This window comes from Notothenia rossii, assembly GCF_949606895.1.
Source record: "Notothenia rossii genome assembly, chromosome: 9".
NCBI classification, from domain to species: domain Eukaryota; kingdom Metazoa; phylum Chordata; class Actinopteri; order Perciformes; family Nototheniidae; genus Notothenia; species Notothenia rossii.
The window spans coordinates 74,313,591-74,337,289 of NC_136907.1; the positions used below are offsets into that span (position 1 = coordinate 74,313,591).

General features: G+C 39.5%; 1 protein-coding gene across 3 annotated transcripts; it reads right to left on the reverse strand.

The window, feature by feature from the left end:
• Positions 1-65: 65 nt before the first annotated feature.
• On the reverse strand, positions 66-20,824 carry LOC307020886 (arylsulfatase I-like). 3 transcript variants are annotated; one of them, XM_079652573.1, is made up of 11 exons: positions 20,686-20,824; positions 17,387-17,580; positions 15,510-15,649; positions 13,447-13,596; positions 12,210-12,284; positions 11,476-11,650; positions 10,083-10,319; positions 9,256-9,402; positions 6,281-6,428; positions 3,988-4,688; positions 66-2,610 (listed from the first exon to the last, which is right to left on the reverse strand). In XM_079652573.1, the coding sequence occupies exons 2-11, from the start codon at positions 17,573-17,575 to the stop codon at positions 2,188-2,190; spliced, it is 2,385 nt and encodes a 794-aa protein (XP_079508699.1). In that variant the 5' UTR covers positions 17,576-17,580; positions 20,686-20,824; the 3' UTR covers positions 66-2,187. The 3 variants fall into 3 exon arrangements, with proteins under 3 accessions (XP_079508699.1, XP_079508698.1, XP_079508700.1); XM_079652572.1 differs by having other exon boundaries at positions 20,633-20,824; XM_079652574.1 differs by lacking the exon at positions 20,686-20,824 and adding an exon at positions 19,116-19,136.
• Positions 20,825-23,699: the final 2,875 nt, after the last annotated feature.

Genomic DNA, 23,699 nt, shown 5'->3' on the forward strand with positions numbered 1-23,699 from the left:
TTCTACTAAACTTGAATTCCCATGTTGAATGGTTTGCTGTTTCCAGTAAACATAACAGGACACAGTTAGTTTTATTTTACCTTTATTTACTCAGGGTGAGGACATTTAAACGTTTTCTCAGGTGCTCTCTGCTGCACGCTCACTCTGCAGAGAGCCACAGTCGTGGTTTGTTAAATTTTGTGTAAATACTTCGAAATATTTAGAGGTTAGGTGTCCTGCTCAAAGGGAGAAAACCAACATCTTACTTCAGAGAGGTTTCCAGTGTTGCTGCAACACCTCCTGTCTGTTTTCTAAATATGTACGTGGTTTCTTAACGAAAAAACGCAAATGTTTTTACATCTCTGAAATGTCTTTGATAGCACGAGGGAAAAGCGGTCGTTAATATTATTTTTGTTTTCAACAGACTCAAAAGATCATTACACAGCTCTCAGTAGGAAAAGGAAAACCAGAGCAGAATAATATTTATCCGTCAACTTATTCCAGCGCTTTCTGGTATACTTCCATTTGCTTTAATAATCCTTTAAACATAAAAAAGCTTTAAATTACTTAACATTTACCTTAAATCTGGTAGATATATAACCAACATTGTTATAATTAAAACCCTAAATCTAAATGTAACTCCCTTGGAGGTTTGTGTCTTTTAATAACTTGAAAATGCTTAAATATATGTTCGTTAGACCTGAATGAGTTTGAAGATGTCATGTTCTGCTGTTCACAGTAGAATAAAGTGAATTAAATACATAAACATTACATTTATAGTCAAACTGTTTGTCATTGGCGATACATTCAAACAGCCATACTCACACATAAAGAAAATCAACACACACACTTTCTTTATCAAAGAATATTAGAAACTAGAAAAATGCGAAGATATTACACCTTCTTGTCCTTTTTGTGGTTTATGAGAGTGACAACAAACAACATCAGTTACAGATTGATAGAAAAAAAATATCACAATCATGCAATTTCACTGTTAATAGTAAACATTTGTTTCAAAACCTAAGAGAGAGGCCCTATTATGCTCATTTTCAGGTTAATATTTATATTTAGTGTCTCTACTGTGACATTTCATGTTTTAATGTTCACAAAGCTCTTTATTTTCCTCATACTGCCTGTGCTGCAGCACCTCTTTTCACCCTGTCTGAAACCAGAGCCCAGTCTGCTCTGATTGGTTAGCTGGCCAGCTCTGTTGTGATTGGTCAACCGCTTAGAGATGTCCCGCCCCTTAGCCTGTCACGTAAAATGTGTTGGAGCGCTAGTCAATAAGCCGAGTGCTATAGTGATGCCACTGTGTCCCTGAAGCAGACAAACTAGTCCAATGGACAATTGACATGCACAAAAACCTATACAACACACTACAGGAAAGGGAAGACCCCAATAAGCATAATAGGGCCTCGCTGTTGGTATGAATGGTATGAACACTTGGTGTAAACATTCATTAATAACTGTCACTTTACAGAGTTTTGATCACAGTGGTTCTCTGTAAAATTACATTTCTGTCACACAGTGTCGGCCCTTTGGTAAGTTTTTAAGTGACAATAATTAGAAAAGACTGATTATAATGAAAGAACTTTCAAAAATGTTCAAACATTTTCTAAATCAGACTTAGAAAATGGATCACCAAATTTATTTTTTCCTCACTTGCCTCTGTGAGAAACACAATATATATAATCACATAATAAATCAGGGAACAACAGTCAAGAAAACCCCTTTACCATCAAAAAAGTTAGGAATTTAAAGGCTCAGTTCACCCATATCAGAAAAACTGTTTCCTGCTTACTTTAGTTAGCATCTTGCTATGCGGATAGTCCACATAACTGCTGTTTCTACGAAGGAGGATTGCTAAATTCCAAGATTATTGCACAAGATTCTGGGAACAAATCCACCAATAATGACCAAAAACCGTGGCAAATATCATTGAAAAGACAGTATCTGCATGGCCGGATATCACGAGGGACAGGCCATGAAATACTTCGTGATTTGGTTGAACTGAAAGCCTGAATCAGCTCAAATTCTGCATGTATGTAACATAATGTCCATATTTTACATAGTAATACATGTTGAAACGTTTTCGTATGAAACATGGTCCAGAAAGAGTTTACTGGGATTAACTCACCTGGTTATCTCTCTTATCATTGATTTAAGGAAGCGACGATGTACCAAACAATATTACAAAAAGTGGACTCCTCAGATCCGATTGGACATCATCCCGGTGTTCAGTTTCAGAAAGAACGATTGCAGTTTGCACAGCGGGCACTTTGGCTTCTTCCTCTTCTTCTTGTTCTTCTCTTTCTTGTACACGCCGTGATATTTCCCCTCCTCGTCCTCCTCTTCCTCCACCCAGGGAACCCAGGCCCCGCTGTGCCTGCTGGGATTGGCTCGAGGGTCGTCGGGCGGGAAATAAACGGGCACGGCCGTTTGGTTGTGGAAGGCCAGTCGAGCCATGAGCTGCTGCACGACGTCCGGTCTCTGCGCCGCTAAGTCCTGCCGCTCGCAGGGGTCCGCCGTGATGTTGAAGAGCCACACGTTCTTCGGGGCGGAGGAGGATTTGGGGAGCGGGGAGACGGGACGTTCCAGGTTCCACCAGCGACCAGGGAGAGTGGACATAACCTGAGCAACAAAATAAAGATAAAAACGTTTAGAGAGGCCCTATAATGCGTTTCTTTGGGGGGGCTTTACCTTCTACTGTAGTGTGTTAGGTTTTAGTGCATGTAAATGGTCTGCAAAGGCTAAAATCCCTGTGTTCCCTCCAGAGGGACGTTCTCTCGTTCTCTCTCTATTACCGGCTGTGTGTCTTTGGTTTCTAACTTTCAATGTTACCCTTTTGTGGTACTCCCATAGAAAACCCTTTCTGGCGAGAAGCGAAAGACATGCTGTCTCTCTACAAAGCCACCAGACTCCATTGACAAAAAAAGGGATTTTTACGTCGCAGAACACAGACGATTTTTGTTGTACCGCTGCATGATTGTTACGTTTATTTTGTTACAAGTGAATACAAACATACCCTATTAATACACTAAAGTTGCATAACAACACGAAAAACTGACATCAGCATCAAATGGGTTCTGCAATGGTACAATTACTGGTTTTCTGAATTGGGTATGGTGGCTTTTAAGAAAGCAAAGGAAACCGAGTCGTATGGCGGTGCAATTATTCAGGATATTGGGTACCTTGACTATATTTTAGGTGTGCGTATTTTAGGTGGCTATATAACGATTGGCTGCTGCTTTCATCCACAGCAGGACACCAACATTTATTAAATCAAATGACTATCAATATCTAATACTGCACTACAACTTTTACTCTTGTATTGTATACAAGTTGTTTTCTGTTTTAGCTTAATTTGAATGTAATTAATTGTATAATGTGTCTCTGTTGCATAATGGCTTGCTGCTTTTAACGTTTTTTTAGTAAAGCACTTTAATTGCCTTGTGATGAAATGTGCTTTATAAATAAGCTTGCTTCCCCTAACTCCATGCATGTACTCCTGTCTGCTTCTCCAGAAATGAGGCATGCCGCACGTACTTATCTGTTTATATTTTACACAACAACACTTCAAAAAATCCCACTATCCATTTAAGTCAAAGTCAAAGTCAACTTTATTGTCAATCTTTCAGTTTGTGTGTACAGACAGAGAGATTGAAATACCGTTTCCCACTATCCCGAAGACAATAACAAATATATATATAAATATGTATATACCTATCTATGCAGTACATCAATGCACACAATATACAACAATATCTGTTTTATTTTTCTTATTACTTCCAATTTTTATTCCATTCCATGTAAATACTGCTATATTTGACTATATTTGTAGCCTAATTATTTTTTATATTTTTCTAGTTCTCCTAGAAATGCACCACGACACCAAGTCAAATTCCTCGTACGTGTAAACCTACCTGGTAATAAACCTGTTTCTGATTCTGATATACACACAATCAAAAGACACATTTATACATATGGGGTCTCAGTGTGATGCAGTACCTGTGGCGGGACCCAGTCTCCGTGGCCTGGGTCACCTGTCAGCAGCTTCCAGTCTCCCACTCTGATGGCAGCCTGGACTGAAGCGTCCCACACTGACGGGAAACTAAACCGGGGCGTCGGGTGGGATTTAGGCTGCGGTGCTCCTGCCTGAGACATATTCTGGTACTGGGAGGACGTCCTCCTCGACTGGAAATGTAATGTGTGCTCCGTCTTGGATTTACGTTGAGGTGGTCTTGAGTGTGAAAAGTTCTGCGATGTGTTTCTCCTGGATTTTCGCTTCAAGCGTGGCTGGATCTGAGGCTGAGATTTAGGGCGAGATGTTCCCGAACCCGATGGATTGTATGTCGTCAGTCTCGGGGTCAGGGGGTAAACTTTTGTCCTGGATGTGGGTTTGGGTTTTAGAACGGGCTTAAGCTTCGGTTTGGGAACAGGCTTACGCTTTTGTTTGATAACTTCCTTTTTTGCTATTTTAGGAACGGGCTTAAGCTTTGTTTTGGGAGAGGGCTTGAGCTTTGTTTTGGGAGAGGGCTTGAGCTTTGTGTTGGGAGAGGGCTTGGATTTAAGTGTGGGTGCAGGTTTAGCAGCAGCATGGGGTTTCTTCACCCTAAAAGCTGACTTCTGCTTCGGTTTCTGCCTCAGGATCTTCTTCTTCTTCTTTTTCTTCTTCTTCTTCGGCTTCTTTGTGCCTTTCGATTTGCTTGCTGACAAATAAAAAAAAGGTTTGAGGAATGAGGGAAATTAAGTTCACTTTTGACTGGTTTGGCTGATGCCATCCCCCAGCAGGTAACATTGCATTTATACCTTCTTTAAATGCTTAATTCCTGTAAGCAAGGGTGTACATTTGGTTTGAGAAGTGAAAACATTTAATGTTGAAACATTTTCTTGATTCAATTCCATTTCCTGTCTTTTTACAAATATATTAGGGACTATGGTGTTAGTAAAATCCAAGGAAAAGGTGTAGTATAGTGTAAGATGTATTTCTTTGAGGGGAGTTTTATGGATACAGCTCTCAACACTCATATGAAAGAGAGCTGTATATTTCAATAATCAAAAAACCATTAGAATATGCTCACAACCAATAACAAATATTTGATAAACTCCTCTCTCCTTTCTTTATCTTACCTAGTCTGCATAGTTTCTTTTTATTTATGCATATTTTACAAATCACTCCCCTTTTTAAACTCTTTAAACTTTTTTTTTACTGACCTATATTGGAATGATTTCTTAACTTATTTTTTACAACTATATTAAATAGATGGAAATATTTGTTTACAAAGATGACCAAACCGTTTGAGACCCACTGAGATAACTTAGACTAAATTTTACAATCAAATCACTCAGAGAGTCCTTTACCTCACTGAGCCGACAAGCTGAAACAGCTTCTAATTTCCGTTAGCTCCGAGCTAGCACCAGATGCTAACAACAACCCCGTAACTGGTGCGCTGTCTGTCTCTCTGTCGCTCTCTCGCACACTCACACAAAATGCGCTCGTGCCACACACGCATAGACGCTGTGTTCTCCACCGTGACAATGACCGCTTGCGTAAAATAAAAAATAAAACACATTTCGAAAAGTGGGGGGGGGGGGGGACAAGCGGGATTTTAAAAAGTGGGGGGGACAGTCCCCCCCGGAAATTATTACGCCCATGTCTGTAAGAGATTCTCCTGTTTTTCCTGCCTACTTCTCTTCTCAGCTTCTTCCTATCCCTTTTTAACTTCCCTCTGTGCAAATCTGAATTTAGAATTCTTCTATGAATCCGTTTTTTTTTTTTGCATGTGTTGGCTACGAACTAGGAGTCTTTAACAGCTGCTTTAAAGTACGAGCATGTTAACATCTACCAATTATCCGTAGACACAAATATATGATGATATCCATATTGGAGAAATTGCTAGATGGGAAGGAAATACGAACATATAAGGTTCGACCAAAGTGGGAAAACAGAATATACTAAAAAAGATATCCATGACAAGTGATTAAACTCCATCATAACAGAGAATTAAGAAATTCACTCATAAATATACTGTATTTTTTAGTGACATTAAAACTGTAGAACCAAATGAAGCCATTGAACTGCACAGATTATGACTCGCCAAAGTCTTTCCACTAAAAATGATGACAAATGTTACCATAAGCGTTCATGGATTCAAATTTGACAGCCACATTTGTGCAGATTTCTCACAAGTGAATTGAATTCATGCACCGTAACCTGAGTAAAGACTTTGATACTTAACGGCAAATTATCCTTTGAATGCATCCTTATTTGACGTTTATATAATTTTGACGTTAAATGTACCCTTAGCTCTCTCCGTGCTGACGTCCCACTTCATGGTTTGCGGCGGAGGTTTGTGCAGAGGGTTGATGTTGTGAAGGATCTCCTGACGGGGCGACTCCTTCCCCTCGCTGATGGTGGGCCAGACATCGAATCCATCCAGACCCTGACTCTGAGAGGGTGACAAATATTCAATTCAATTATGTATAAACACTTCGAAAAACAAGTACAATCATAGGGCATAATTGAGATATAAAGTTCAGCGTAAATTCTTTCAGGAAGAATGGTCCCCACGCTCTCATTCACAATTCTCCCTCACTCACTTAGCAAAAGGGGCAACTCACCCCAGCTAAACCAATCGGCTGCGTCTTATTTCCCACAGCCAATCAGCACACCAGGCAAAACGTTTCAATCCGCTCTTCTCTCCCCCGATAGCATCGCTCAGGAGAATTGATGCAACCCTCCTCCACCTCCTTCACCTCCAGCTGTTCAGAACCAAGGCAGGACAGCCCAGAAGAACCCTCATCACTCCGGATTTTATTTTCCCTTAGTATTCACCACCACCAGTGTCTAGACCCCGGGGGGGTTTCTCTTTTTAGTCTGCTTCTCCTCCCCCCTAATTCATCACAGTATGATGGGGTATAATCACCAAAAACACTATTGCGCACACGGCAATACAAATGTTATCAACTTCAACTAAGTCTCTCCTGATTGAAATGTGAAATGGGACACCCAGTCAAGCAAGCAATCTGAAGCTGGAGAATAGGGACACTAAACAAAGTATTTCATATTTATTGCTCACACATCTAGAAATGGAGAGTTCATGTGTTAAAAAGGAGGAAATGTACAAGCTAAAAAACACCAAAAAGTAACCAAATACCTTTAAAACGAAACGCATTGAACCCTAACTGCTTTACGGTCCCAAAACATTCGCTTCATTGGTCTAGAAAAGGGGTTAAAATAGTTATATCATAACCACTAACAAATCAAATGCATTTCAGAGCAAAATTCACTTATATAAAGTAATATAAAGAACATCTTGTTGTTAATGAAAGGTAAAGCAGTCCATGTGTTTACTGCATGACAGAAACAAATAAACATTTACCACACAGGCATAAATAATAATACATTCCCTCTGTTAAAAGAGCTACAAAATGTTCTGCTCAAGTCAAACGCTGGCTTAATGTAGCCAAGATAGCCTTATTTATCTGCTTTGGCAATGAATACCCACGTGCAGATTATGCCAAAAAACTCTTTGGGAGATGTACGCAGACGGGCCAATAAAAGTGATTCATGTCTGAACTGAACCTCAAAGCGTCTATGAGGCACGTTGTTTAGAAATAGTGTACTTATCATAATATGTCAAAAGCACACTTATCTACATGATAGTACAAATGATAGTTTTACAGTAGCGATGGGAAGTTCAGAGGCTGTAATGAAGATTAACGTGGATTTAGCTCCACATTTAGCTTGAATGTGAAATCAGTGGTAGAGTATGCAAAACAACTAGAGAACACGAAACTAAATACAGAATCAGCAGCTTTAGTGGCCGAAAGGAACAACTGTAAATCTGCTCTGTTTTACAGCACAATAAAGTCAGGCTTTCTGCCCGGTATCTACCCTTTAATATCCTGAAAAATAAGATAGGCCAGGCTAAAAGAAGAGCATCAATGACAATAAATACAAGTTACATGTGACAAAGTACAAAGCCAAAGACTTATTTTAAAGTGTTATCAGGTGTAGGAAATAGTCAGTTGTACTTACATCCTGGTTTTCCACTGACCACTTAAAAATACAAGTACAATCAAAACACATAAGCAGAGGTGGGAGAAGTACTCAGGTCTTGTACTTGAGTAAAAGTAGAAGTACCAGAGTGTAGGAATACTCTGTTACAGTAAAAGTCCTGCATTCAAAATGTTCCTCAAGTAAAAGTAGAAAAGTATTATCATCAAAATTTAGTTAAAGTACCAAAAGTAAAAGTAGTCATTGTGCAGATTGGTGCATTTCAGAATAATATGATATGTTATAATGATTGATCATTAAAGTGTTCTCAAAGCTGGTAAAGTTGCAGCTAGTTTGATTGACTTTGTATACTGCAGGGTAGCTTGTGGATTTACTCCAGGTGGAACTAAAGTCTGATTTAACAATTGATTATATTTCACATCATTCATCCAGATCTATAAAGTAACTAAAGGTATTAAATACATGTAGTGGAGAAAAAGTACACCATTTACCTCTGAATTGTAGAGGGGTAGAAGTACAAAGTAACCTAAAATGGAAATAGTAAAGTGAAGTACAAGAACCTCGATATTGTACTTAAGCTACAGTACTTGAGTAAATGTACTTAAAAACCTTACACCACTGGACATGAGCTATGCGAAGCTTTAGACCAGGGGTGTCCAAACTTTTTTCACCGAGGGCCACATACAGTACAGAAAAAGATATGAACGGCTGGGCCACTCACTAGAGGTGAGGTGTATCGCGTTATCCGTTCAGTTATAAGTTAGCAAAATCAATCAAATGTAGGTAAATAATGCTTTATACTTGAAAATGAAACTACCTATCACAGCTTTCCATAGGGTTTCATTTATTGTGTTGGCAGCTCATTCCCTAAAACAGAAAGAGGAAATATGAAGGGTGTATTTCAAGCTTGTTATGTTATCAAGTCATTGGACTTTTATCAACTAAGATTTGTTTGAGAATGTTTCCAACTTTAATTGACTGAATTTATTTGAAAAGTGGTCTTTTTAACACATGAATACTACTGTGTAATATATGTTTACATATATATTTAAGAAGTACAATATATGACAAGCACAAGTTTCATTTTGTGGGCCATATTTCATTATACTTTTGGAATTAGCTGAGGGCCGATTCAAAATGGGCCCCGGGCCGTAGTTTGGACACCCCTGCTTTAGACAGACCCAGACAGCCAGAAATTGTAGAAATAGCAACAAATTCACAAAATAAGTTTTAATAAAGTGAAGAGTGCCACTGACCTGGCTGATGTTCCCCCCGGCGAGGCCCACCAGAGTGGGGAACCAGTCGCTGATGTGCAGCAGAGCTTTGGACACCCGTCTCCTGCGTCTCAACAGCGGGCTGTGGACAAACGCCACTCCACGAACTCCCCCTTCCCAATATGTGCCCTAAAAACACTGCCAGGTTATATTCTCATGCAAGTTGTTATGTACATTTGTTAACCCCTCTTTGTTTGACACGGAAAGGACAAAAAACCAGACTAAACGTTTAAGTTCCCTCATCCAAAAACTGCTGAATTAATTCAATAATGTAACTGTGGCAGTTCTTAGATCTTTTTCTAAAACTGGGGCAGAAAACAAAGGTGCTTCTTGTTACCATAATGACAGGGTCATCAGTAACTCACTTTCAGCTCTACACGACATGTTAGATTTAGCATGTCCTCAACAACTTGAATAGTTTACATGTAAATAAGCCAGCAAGTCTTCTCAGCCTCAACGTCAAGCAGTAAGACTCCTCTCATTTGGAATCGTCTTCTATTTTAAATCCGCGAAGCTATTTCCGTTGACTCGTTTAAAAGCAAACGGAAAACCCATCTCTTCGCATCTGTCTTCCTTGTAAACTAGCTTCCAACCATCAACATTACCAGCACTTCAGTCGCAGGCTTTTATCCCATGGCAATACTTGTGTTGAGGTATAATGTTGTACAATGTTTTTAGAATTGTTATGCTATGACGTTTGTATTTTGTTTTTGCTTTTATTTGCTTTGTGGCACTTCTTGTGATTTGGGGCTAGAATAAATGTTGATTTGATTTGACTCACGCACAACATACGAGAAGTCATTTGGTACCTTTCGTCCTCGCAGCGGCCAGTTGCTGCCTCCTGTGAACGGCTGGGCTCCGTTGTCGGTGGAGTAGATGATGACGCTGTTCCTGTAGTATCCCAACTTCCTCAGGGCGTAGGTGACGTTTCGCACCGCCTCGTCCACCGTGGACACCATGGCGGCATACTTCCTGCGGGCGACGTTAGCCATGTCCCGGTACGGGTAGATGTAGGACTTGGGAGGCTGCAGAGGAGTGTGGACTGCCTGCAGGAAAATGATAACAACAGGGTATTTACACAAGTTCACTTTGAACATTTTTTAAATTCATTTCTGGTGCAGAACTTAACATAATACATACAAACAACAATGCAAAGTACACTATAATCATTACTATTATTTAAATTAGTGTAGTCAAATGTTTCATGGGAAATCTGTTAGTTATGATATGGGTTCATGTTTTTGTTTGTGGGAGGAAAAAGGGGCTAAAAGAGAAACATTTACAGAAATAAGAGTCTGACTGTTTTATTTTCTAAATATACATAAAAACTGAAAAGTGTGAAATAAATAAAGGTTGCTTTAAAAAAAGTAAATGCACAAAAATGTTGAAAAAAGCCCACTCGTCTTAGTCAAATTAATAATTTATGTTTAGATGTGGATAGTTATGTAAATTGTAATCCCTGTAATGATGCTGTAAGATGTCCCTTTGTTGTTCTGTTTATGTTTTTTATGTTTCATGTGGAACCTACTTGAGCAGGTCTCCCTTGAAAAAGAGATCAATGATCTCAATGGGATACACCTGGGTAAATAAAGGTTTGAAATGAAATTTTAAACTGTGATCAGCATTTGTATCAGGGTATTATTTATTTCTATATTATGCAAGTGTTAAACTGTATATTGATATTTTAAACTAGGTTATTTTGGATAAAATCCTATAATTTAGTGCAGCTAATCCACTTTACTCAACCTTTTATTTTCTCCATCTACTTCTATTGGTCATTTCCTACATTTCCCAGAATGCACCACAACACTTACTCATGATGCTTAAGTTGGAACTCAGTGTTCTCTACTCCGTGGAAACATTAAGTAAAACGCCCTTTGTTTAGCCTTTCCTTGTGTGGACAGATACTTCAAATCAGATTTTTTTTCTTTCTGTTGAAAGCCTTTGAAGTCACATTTCCATGCTTTAATCAAATGGTTTACAATGTTAGCGAAACAGTGTCTGCTCACAGATAAACAAACACTCTAAAGAGGCCCTTATGTTATTGTCAAGTTTCAGACTCGCCACATCCAGACATAAACCAGCATCAAAGCAAGAAAGGCTGTGTTGGATTTCACATATTCTCTGCAGTTTTCTGTCTCTCTTTTGGATTTGAAGGGGCTGTAATCCTGTGAACCTGATTCTGATTTGTCCTAGTGATACCTGGAGGGAGAGCAGCAGGAAGAGCGGCCTCTCCGTGGGGTCGTGAGTCTCCAGGATCTTGCGGGCTCTCTGTGTGAAAAGCGTTGTGGAGTATTTCCCTTCCTGGCCCCACGCCACGCCCTCGTCCTCGTGGAGATCATACCCACAAACCCCGGGGCCGTCGCACGACCCGTAGCTGAGGACAGAGGGAGACACGTGAGTTAGGGCTAGTGACAAGATACGATAATCATTTATTGTCAGATCAAGTCTGGGATGTTTCTTGCATCACAGCCGCTCCATTTACAACATCGAACAAGGACGAACATTAAAGATCCCCTATTATACTCGTCACAGCAGCGTCACAAGTAACATGTAATGATAAAACAAGGCGTTGCACATAATGTGAAAAATAATATAAATACAAAAAAAGTAAGCAAACACAAAAGGTAAACATCTCAAAATCGAAAATAAAACAGAACCAAAGAGTAAAATAAACACATGTTCACAGTGAAAGATACGAATGTGTAGACTATCTGTCAAATAAACATAAGGGGCCAAATGATAGCTCACAAAATGTACTGTAAAAGTAGGGTATTATATAAATTAAGAGTGCAAGGAATAGCATATTGCATTTTATATAAATGTAATATGTACAGTGTGAAGACAAGTCCAGTTATATCCAGTCATCAAAAGAGAAACCATGGAGCTGTGAGTAGTACGTTAATCCGGGTTAAATGTGAACATAATAGCTGTACCTGTAGTAATCCACACTTCCTGTTAGAGATCCAAAGAAACTGTCAAAGCCCTTTCTGGTGGGCAGGCACGCCTTCCTGCAGGGGAGACAAAGAAACGGATTTCTATCAAAGGTTCAAAGGGCTTTTGTTACGATTATTGTGTTATGTCACGTTTTGTATGTCTTGTTTTGGGTGTTTTGGGTGTTCTCCCTGTCATGCTTTCCCTTGGTATATCGTCTGGTCCTTTTCCCTGTGTTTTTCCTCCTGTCGTTAGTTTCCCTGGTGTGTCTGATTGTGTTCACCTGTTGCCCTTGTGGTTCTCCTCCCCTGCCCAGCTGTTTCTCGTCTTGTGATTACCCCTCCCTGTATTTAGTCTGGTCTCTTCCTGTGTTCAGTGTTGGTTCGTCTTTTGTTTGTGGATTAAGTTCTCCGGTGAGTGTTCTGTTTAGTTGAAATTAGTAATATATCCTTGAAATAAAGGTGTTTTCAGTTTAAATCTGCATTTGGGTCCTGCCTGCTTCACACACCGTAACGGCTTTAAAGGTCTCCTATCATGCAAAATACACTTTTTGATGTCTTTTATACCTAAATGTGTGTCCCCGGTGTGTCGGGGAACTCACAAAGTGTCAGAAAACAAAACCCTCTCTTTTCCTCCGTACCCAAATCTCTAAAATGGGGGAACAATGGAGCTGATCCAGATTTGCATCCATGCGGACCCACGGCACGATCAGAAACGTTGCTATCAGAAACAATGCATTAAGTGTTTTGGACGTAATGGTCTCTGTTTACATTAGCAAGCATCGCTAACACTCAGAGCTAACCTGTGGAGAGAGTATATGTAAGAAAATCAGGATATAAAAAGCTACTGACCCACCTTGTGGCAAACCCGCAAGAGATAAAGCATTTGAGGTAGGTTTTGAACATGATATGGTGTTTAATCACTGCAGCATTTAGCTGTATCTGGGTAGAATTCTCCCGCATAAGCTCCGCCCCCTTCTTTAAAAAGAAAGAAAAAAAAGAGGCTTTATACCCAGAATCAGCACTTTAGTAACAGGGCTGAAATAGAGGGGTATGAGGCTTGGCTAGAATGGGTGATCTATTTGGTATTTTGAGCAAAACACTTAATAGACATGTTTTTTATATATTTGTATATATTTGAGACCTATAATATAGGCCTAAGAATTGCATCATAGGAGACCTTTAATAGTGAGAGAGAACAGCTGCTCCAGATTACTCCACCTGAGAAGCACCATCTCACCTGTAGAAACCCAGGTGCCACTTGCCCACCATGTGTGTGGAGTACCCGGCCTCTCGGAGCCTCTGGGGCAGCGTGTCCATGTGAGCGGGCAGACAGCTGGGCTGGCTGGGTCTGATGATCGAGTGCTGCAGGCCTGTGTGGATTTGATATCTGGGAGAAAAGCAACATTTGATTGGCTCTCTGACAGAGGAACATCCCACTTATCAAATATCCGTCCCCATAAGTGTCTCAGAATCAGAATTCCTTTATTAGTCCCGCAGTAACTGCAAAACGTGGCATAGCAGGTTAAGAACAAGGCAGGTAATAATAAAGAATACGCTCACTCATATAGAGAACAAGAGCACACATTAGTGATATCAGAATACACATAAAGATAATTAAGTACACATCCATGGCTAACAATGAAAAGCAGCGATTTAAACAAAGTTACATGGGTATCATATTAGGTGTTGAGACATTTAAAACAATGTCACTCGTTGAGCTCAATCATCGCCATAAGGCCAAATATTTCCAGCTTTCAGCTTCTAAAGAACGGAGAATCTTAAGATTATTTAGTTTTATATTGGTCCGTGTTTGAAAGAGATTTTATAGTTTCAATGACAACGAGGTCACCCCGATTGATTTTACACTGGATTTATCTGAAATATTGAAACGTTGTTTTATTTAATGTCTAGGGATGGCATTATATACTGTATATATATGTGACGACCCCTGCCATGGATAGCATGGCAGGGGTCGTCACATATACAGTATATAATGCCACCATGTTACAGGTGTGGCGACATTGGCCGTTGCGGTGCATTGCAGTAAAGCCAGAGAGACTAATCAATGTTAATTGTGTTCAAAATGTGTTTAGTTAATTTAATAATATGTATTTTTGAATCAAATATTCATCTTTATTGTCGTCATTGTTAGTTACCACATGCCTAAAACAACCTCAAGCTAAATCTAGAAGTTGATGGTTAAATAAGAGCGTTTGAGAAATTGTGCAAGGCATACAGTAATAGTCCGAATAGTCGATTAATCGTTTCATTAATCGATAGATTAATCGATTATCAAATTAGTTGTTTGTTGCAGCCCGACCGGCAGGTTTCTGAGAGTTTGTTCCAGATATTTGGAGCATAACTGAACGCTGCTTTAGTTCTGACTCTGGGGACAGAAAGCCGACCAGAAGACCTGAGAGTTAAAATAAGATAAGACCTTATTCATCCCGAAGGAAATTGTTGTGCCAGAGTTACAAAAATACAATAAACTCAGCAGCATAATAATAAAACTGAACACCAACAGTGCAGTGAAAAGAGCAATTAAATATAAGAAACATAGAAGGTCACATAATGAAGTAAATACTAACAGTATTTAGTAGTGCAAAAAACGTAGTGGCAGATACGTAATTGCACGTTATTATAGAACATTATTAATAATTAACAATAATGATATTGCACATGTGATATAGCAGCGAGTGTTTTGTAATGTAAGTAATATGTTGCACATTGGAGTGGAAGTTCTCAGTTCCCTTAGTTCTGGGTGGTAAATAACAAATGAAGCTTAGCATAAGTTCAAGGAAGACCATCTTTACTCATTCATTCACATGTTCCCATCTTACTACTCTCTCTCCTCTCAATCAGTGATCGGGGGCGTCACTCCCCAGCTAAACCTATCACTTCCCACAAGCCTATCAAAGCGCATTGCTAAACCTTTAAATCTGCTCTCTCCCCTTCCTCACAGTTGTCATTTCAGGCGACTCAACGTAGCCCTCCTCCCCCCCTTCCACCTTGCTTTCTTCCAAATCCAGGGTCAAGCTTAAACCACTCCTCTTCAGACCGACCTCCATCAATCCCTTCATGCCTTCAACACCACCAGTGTCTAGCTCCCAGGGGGGATTCATCGGTTCGGTTTTCCCCGAGTGATACTCCCGCACAACGGGGTCTAATCGCTAAACACCATTACATGCATCTGTGTTTTCCTGGCAATAAATACATATTGAAACATTGCAAAACTTGTATCTCCTGATTGAAATAAACAAATACGACGTCATGCAGGAAGCCCCTGAAATCCCTGCTAACCTGCCGGTGAGCAGCTGGCTGCGCGACGGCGTGCAGATCGGCTGCACGTAGTAATTCTCCAGAGTCACGCCCTCCGCCGCCAGCTTGTCCAGAGTGGGGGTCTTGATGGTCGGGTTGTGGTAGCCGATGTCGTTGAAGCCCTGTGTTGAATTATTCAGATTGAGATGATTTACACTGAGCATTTGGACTATCCATCTGTAGGGACAAATTAACTTGACGGTTTGAATACTACTTGGGAAAGTCCTTTTTTTTAAACTAAACTTAACACAAAAAGCAAGGACATTTGTGTTTGGTATATGATTTCTTTGTTGTAACAATGCTTCTTGGTAATGAATCTTATACCGTTGAAAAGCCTGTGTATTTCCCTTTTTAAATGGTGCCACATTTGTGAGGAACATGCATTTGTGGGATGAGCGGCAGAGCGGAGTATGTGAGTTAGGGTTAAAACAATTATAATTGCCAAAGCTTCTCGGCCAATGCCAAACAGCTTTTTTTTGCTGTTGCTATTGACTCTTGCTTTGAGCTTCTTATGCTTATACTGTTTTTCATCAAAATATTACAGGTCTCAGATATATGCAAAACGTGTCTCATGTGTTTGGCTCCAAACACCAAACAGATCATTGCAGCATTACCCATAATCCCCTCTGTTTCAGCCCTGTTTCAAAAGTGCTGTTTCTCTGTCTGTTACTTTAGATGAAAATAAGGAGCCCCTCCCCACGCCCCTCTGAGAGAGATTTGGTTACAAAGAACTCAATGCTGCTCTAGGAGGAGATTCAGGTGATAAGGTGGGGGGCTTGGGGGGGGGGGGGGTTACCTTGGTTGGTGATTGGCTAATGGTTACACAAGCCAACACATCGTTATGATATCATAAAGTGGCCAAAATCTGATCAGCTCATTTTCAGACAGGTTTTTATAGAAATGGATCAGGACAAAAAGAGAGAGAATCTTTGTTCCTGAAACTTTCAGAGTCTCTTTCCACAGAGGGGACTCATGTTGATGTAGAAGAGACATGAAACAGAGGGGACACATGTTGATGTAGAAGAGACATGAAGAAGTGGATTTAGCACAAGAGGTGACCTTTAAATGAATAAATGAATACATTGCCAATATCTCTTGTTTCATCAAACTTATATTTTTCTGCATGGAGCAGAAGGCTACCAGACTTTGTTTTTTGTACCTTCTTGTGTAACATTTAGTTTTGTTTTATGTGAGAAGGGAACACAATGACCATGTTTTAACATCAGCATCATCTGGCCGTTTTATTGGAAGCATGCATCATTACTCGACTTCTCAAAAGGAGCTGTTTATGACTTAGAAATAGTCACTCATAAAACCTGACACTTTATAAGGCTGATGCTGATGGGGCTGATTTAAATCAATACCTTCAGTTTATGATGTGAAATATAATCAAGTGTTAAATCAGACTTTAGTTCCACCTGGAGTAAATCCACAAGCTACCCTGAAGTATACAAAGTCATTCCAACTAGCTGAACCTTTACCAGCTTTGAGAACACGTTAATGATCAATCATTATAAAACATATCATATATATTATTCTGAAATGGACCAATCTGCACAATGACTACTTTTTGGTACTTCAAGTATATTTGAACGCTAATGCTTTTGTACTTTTACTCGTAACAGAGTATTCTTACACTCTGGCACTTCTACTTTTACTCAAGTACAAGATCTGAGTACTTCCCCCACCTCTGATTATATATAGGAGTTAATTGCTGCTATCCAAGCATCTGATTGAGCATTGAGACATTCACACACACACACACACACACACACACACACACACACACACACACACACACACACACACACACACACACACACACACACACACACACACACACACACACACACACGCACCTGGTCATCTATGAGGATAAAGATGATGTGTGGCTGGTTCTTCTTCTTCTTTGGTTCCGTCTCATCTGTACGGTTGTTTCTGTCGGTCTGGTTCTGGTTCGTATTGGCCCGGTCTGCAGACAGTTGGTCGGAGCGGCACAAAACACTCAGCACAGCGAGGGCCACGGCGGCGCTGGCGGCAGCGTGCATCTTCACTGCAGGGAACAACAGAAACCTCAACAACAGAAACAGGACTTCCACCAAACAAAACACCAGGGGAGGAAAGCTCTGAGTCGTCACAAATTCACACGCACATGCCATCGCTGGAGACTAAGCTTAGATCATAAAACCACATTTATAATGGACATCTGAATCACATCAATCTGCTGCAAGAAACTCTGAGGAGGTCTTTCACCATATCATCTTTGGAATTGTATAAAGACAATAATTTATGATGAGAATATAAATTGCTTCTGAGAGAGCAGAAACTCTGAATGTGACTTTTGTGCAGCACGGACAATATCCTCTATTACTGTACAGATATGTGGTTATATTGAATATATGGGCCATGTTTTAGAGTTTAAACTGAACTTAACTCCATGTTAGTGGCATTACGAGCAGTCATTGGTTGTATCTTAGTTGATTGATAAACCACTGGAGTATTGAGGTTGTCTTTATTGTTTGGTCCCCTTAATTAGAATTCTAGCTTTTAGTTTAAGAGTCTTCTTTGTGTTATATGTATTTCTTTGTTTGAACCAGCACCCAATAGACTCTTTGTTGATTAGATAACTCTTTGTATGCCATTTGATATGAGTTTATTATCAAAACAACAATCATTTTACCAAGTACATCTGGTTATGTGTTGCGCCCCTTTTTCCCAACCAGCTGGGACGTTAGAACAGATTAAGGTGCTTTATTCATTTTAGAATCGTGTGAAAAACAAGGACCGGCATAAAGATATCTTGCTCATTGATCTAATGGTAAATATTGTCAAAACTCAAAATCTTTACTCGATTTAACTCGTTATATTAAGATGTTATCTACACACATATATATCTGCCTACTTATTTAGCAAAAAGCTGATTTTGTCGCACACTTTTAATGTCGTGAAACTTAAAATATTCAGCTTTCGTTTGTATATTATTTTGTGTGTGTGTTGCAATGGATTTTAGAGCAACACATTAAAGGTTACTGTCAAACTGGGTGGATCTCCTAATGCTTTATTCAACACATTAATTGACTTATTAACCAGCTTATTGGTCAACAATGTGAAAAATAACCACAATAAGTTGTGAGCATCCGATGTGATAGCTTGTTTTGCCTGAGCCAAAGTAAAACAACTCAAATATACTACCTTACATGTCACTAGACACTTTTGTCAGAACGAACTTGACCACATTCAATACTGTGATCGATCCCCACAGGAGGCATTTGGGGTCTTATTCCCTTCGGATCCACTGAGCCCGGCCTCCCTAATATAATACCAGGAGTGGGGTTCGAACCCACGAGGGCTGATGCCCATTGGATCTTAAGTCCAACGCCTTAACCACTCGGCCATCCTGGTGATATTTGCTATGCTATATATACTTTAAAAGGACATAAACCAAATACGTAAAGTTAACATTTGAGATGATTTTCTTTCAAAGATGTCTGCAGACCTTGTTCCAGTACAAGTGGACTCTGTTTTATTTTAGGATTTCACTTGTGCTTTGACAGAACACACTGTGACAAATGACAACGGAGTTCAGACCTTAAAGGGAAGCTTCTTCTCACAAACAGTCGGATCCTCAGCCCGTTTTTAGAAAGCCTCCCCAACAAACAGTGCATCCAGCGGCAAGTTTCCAGCAAACAAAAGGAGACAGAGGCGGTGTGTGTGATTTATTAAAGCCTGAATCACTGGCAGTGAGCAACACATGAAGGAATGCTGCCAGACGCTGCTCTCGCCTCTCAGAGAAGAAACCCTTGTTCCTCTGTAGATAAAACACACTGGCCATCTCCTCAGTGGTGGATGTAACAAAGTACATGTATGAAGTACTGACCCTACATACAAAGCAAAGGAACAAGTGCTTCACTCGAGTATTCCCATTTTTTGAGGTTATAAAAATGTAATGCTTGGTTATCAGTTAAACTACGGTAGCTAGAAAATAATTAGAATACGATCAACTGAACTTTGACTTGAGACTGAGTATTTTTACTGTGAGGTAATAGTACCTTTCGCTGTGAAGTATTAGTACTTTTACCGATGTTAAGGATCTGAATACTTCCTCCTCCACTGCCAGATGTCTCAGGACTGATTCACTGATTTTATAGGTATATTTTAAACTTAACCCTTTACTGTCTCTGAGAGAGCTGCAGTTGGACGTGCAGATTAGTGTTCCGTGAAAGGAAACAGGAAGCAGATTGTACACATCTGTATAATCTAGGACATGCTTACACTACAGTCATGAGGCACCGATGATTTCATATCCATGACAGTGACTAAAAGCAGCTTTGTGGCAAACATTACTACTGTACATGTTTCAGCTGGCTCCCCCTTATATAAGATACTGCTTTCATGATAAAGGCACACACCTGTTCCCCGCTGCTTTCCTGCGTGTACCTTGATTTACTCTGATTTACTATAGTATGGTAATTAAGTGAAATCTTGAGGTACTTGTACTTTACTTGAGTATTTCTACGTTATGCTACTTTGTACTTTTACTCCCCTACAAGTCAGTGGTAAATGGTGTACTTTTACTCCATGTATTTAATACCTTTAGTTACTTCACAGATGTGGATGAATGATGTGAAAAATAATCAAGTGTTAAATCAGACTTTAGTTCCACCTGGAGTAAATTCACAAGCTACCCTGCAGTATACAAAGTCATTAAAACTAGCTGCACCTTTACCAGCTTTGAGAACACCAATCTGCACAATGACTACTTCAACTATGTGTTGACGCTAATACTTTTGTACTTTTACTTGAGTACCATTTTGAATGAAGGACTTTTAAAGAGTATTCCTACAGTCTGGTACTTCTACTTTCTTTCAAGTACAAGTTCTGAGTACTTGTCCCAGCTCTGCAGCTTTGCAAGCACAGACTGGTCCTGCATTAAATGGGGTTTGAAGTCTGCAGCATGTTATCAAGTTACTAATGCACTGTAGTCCAATAACACAGTGCTTTCAGCCTCACATCACAGTTTGATCCAGGTGCAAACAGCTCCACACACATACATCTATTCCTCACTACAGCTGTGTTTTATGTCAAAGCCAGGCTTAAATCAATACCTCGATATTGGATCAATGGGAGTGAACAGTTCTTCTTCCTCCCCCCTCCTCACCTCTTCCTCTCCTCAGTTCATTCTTCACTATTCGGGTCTTTCTTCAGCTGGCAGAGAGTTGAGTAAAGTTTGCAGGAGACGCCGCATGTCCTCAAGTTTCCACAAAAACCCTTCCCTCCTTCCTTCCTTCAGTCTGAGAGTCCACACTCTCAATAATGAAATACGACCAAAGTAAAGTCAGACACAACACCTGGGGGAAACTTCCGGTGTGACCTGTCAAAATAAAACACACAACAGCGGAACCTGTGGAAGCTTTTTCAGGATCAGAATTCCCTTATTCGTCCCTCAAAGGGAACATATACGTTGTTACAGCAAAGTATGGTGAAGAAACTAGAACACTATTATATAAAAAAGGATGCGTATTTAAAATACAAATGATACAATTTACACAAGTGCACATTCAAGTATGTAGTCCTTAGGTAAACAGCATTGTAACTACACATAATAATACAACCCTTGAATCTTGAATCTTGAATAGCAGTAGCATTTATACAATAAAATGAGTGTAGCACTGTAGAGTGAAGTGTGGCATGTAATATTAGTAAAATCGTTATAGCACATAAAGAGTCTTGTTACAGTAATGGGTGGACTAACTAGGGCCAGTTGTAATAAAAACATATTGCACATAAGTGTTGTTTTAAAGTGGTGTCATAGTCTTTGTTCTTTTTTTAAATGCGTGGTCACTAAGCTATTTCAGTTTGTTGTATGGATACTTTGTCAGTGGTGTAATGTAACTACTGAAAGTAATTTTACTCAAGTACTGTATCTGCCTAGCTATTCACTTGTCATAACAACACTGCACATATTTTATTTTATTTTATATGTATGGGTACATCTATATTTTATTTATATTTAATGAGAATTTTGTATATTTTAATGTTAGAAAATGTTTCTTTAAATAGTTTTTTTTTTATCATCATTTCGTTTTGATGGTCCTTTATACTTTTAGTTAATTGAATTTTGTGGGAAAATGCTGTACTGAAAACCTAATTTTAATCTTACAAGCAAAAAATATCATCATATGTAAGGGGGCAGTCAATTAGAATCAGCCAAACCACTTGATAACATTGATTTTCCTATCGTGTCAGCTTTATTTTGAAGGCTGAAACGCTCAACATCCGGTAGGCTTGGTTTAATTGGTGTTAATTTGACACAGGGGAAAACGGTGATAGCCGGCATTGTACACCCTTGGTTTAACGACAGTACGCGTCTTTAATACAATCATTTGTTATCTTGTGATTGATGTCATCGTGTCGGACTTCCCTCTCTGCTGTAATCCCGGACAGATCCCCGGCCAAACACTTTGACTGCAAGCTGAGAGGAACCGGAGGAGCCAGCTGGCACTCCGGAGCAAACCAGGAATTTCTCTCTTTGCGCAACAAGCTGTGCAGAACTGCAAAACTGCACAAGGTCAGATCAAGCAAAACGAGAACGTAAATTAGGATTCATAAAGAAATCAACGCAATGCATTAATCGAACGTGTTGCAAGACCAGATTCAGTTGAGTTACTATGGCAATATAAATCCCAGGCTCCTCCAAAAATGCAACATAAACATAAATAAGACATAAAACAATAAAAATAGAAGAAATAATGCAAGAAAAACAGAGTAAAATCCATAAAAGCTCTAATTAGGCCATGTATTAATGCGAGGTGTCTGTTGCAAGCCTATTTAGAAAAAGGCAGCATGTGAGCTCTTTTTCATTCATGGCTTATCGGCTGTCTCTCTTTGCCAGCATTTGGGATGTGACAAAAATAAAAATGTTGAGTTCTGAGAAAAAAGTCCAAACTCAACCTTTTGTTGTCGAAAAATGTGTTCTCGTGGCCCTAATCCTCTTCTGCACATACATATAAAAGTACCAACTTTAGTAACTCATATTTTGTGCGTGGTTGTGTTGGCTGCGTGGCGGTGGGAGAACACATAACACCAGAGATCAGGTCATGATGGTTTGGGTGAGGTGGTGAAAACAACTACGAATCTTATTTGTTTCTTTTGTGTTTTATAAGAAAAACACAGGTTTGACCCAAGGAGCTTATACATGGGCTTTAAAGGTGGGGTATGTAATTTATTTCAGAAACACTTTTTGTTATATTCCATGGAATGCTCTTAACATCCCGATAGCAATGAATATATTAAATGCTTTGACAATAAATACATAAACAAATATCATCTGTGGAAGCCGTAGTACTGTAAAAAGCACGACCAATCATCTGAGCCGGCCCGGCTAAAAATAACTGGATGGCCTATCTGCCTGTCAGCCTTCCATCTGTGCACATACTTATCTCGTGCCCTCATTGGTCATGTTCGCGTTCGTGTGTGTTGGAGGAGGGGCTCTGTGAGGAAGTGGCAGATTTTTTCCGGTTGTGTATTTTCAAATTCTGCAGCACTCGAGCTGGTTTCTCCAAAATTGCATACCCCACCTTTAAATGGGTACAGACAAATCAAATGTAACTAATGAAGGCAATACAATTACATGTATATTCTAATTTGAAATGTCCTAAAAGAGAAATGTTTATAATATCAGCTTTTTGCGATACTTAGAAAGACTGTTGGCTGAAACAAGAAAAAAAAGAACACCCCTGCACTCCGCTCATAATGGTACAGTCCCTTAGTTTAAAGCCCACTGAAAGTTGTCACTTCCGGGTTGGTAGTGTGGACCCCTAACTAGCAACAGGTAAAATGATGTCAATTAAAGTCAAGCATAGTTTGAGTTGATGGATAGGTTATTTAATCCACAAAGAAAACACTTTAATCTGCAGGTTAGCATGTTAGTATACTCACATGTGGTTACTATGCTAGCATAATTAGGACTACAGAACTAGGACTACATAGAATAGAGTGACTAATAACACGGCAGAGACTAGATTGTGTCTAACCAGTGTGCAAATTACTCTTTTAGGAAACTATAACCATTGTAACATTAGGTTATTCAGGTCAATATTCCTATTAAATTCCTATTTTCTGAAGTCAGACCTCTGAAATGTGATCTATCAAAAGAGGCAAATTAGCCATTAT

What these genes read in the sequence shown, in the direction of transcription:
- LOC307020886 (XM_079652573.1), bottom strand. Translation starts at nt 17,575, where the DNA reads ATGCACGCTGCCGCCAGCGCCGCCGTGGCCCTCGCTGTGCTGAGTGTT. An exon ending in AGCCAGCTGCTCACCGGCAG is followed by an intron (nt 13,597 to 15,509) that starts GTTAGCAGGGAT and finishes CTTTTCTCCCAG; the next exon opens with ATATCAAATCCACACAGGCC. An exon ending in GAGACTGGGTCCCGCCACAG is followed by an intron (nt 2,611 to 3,987) that starts GTACTGCATCAC and finishes TTTGTTGCTCAG; the next exon opens with GTTATGTCCACTCTCCCTGG.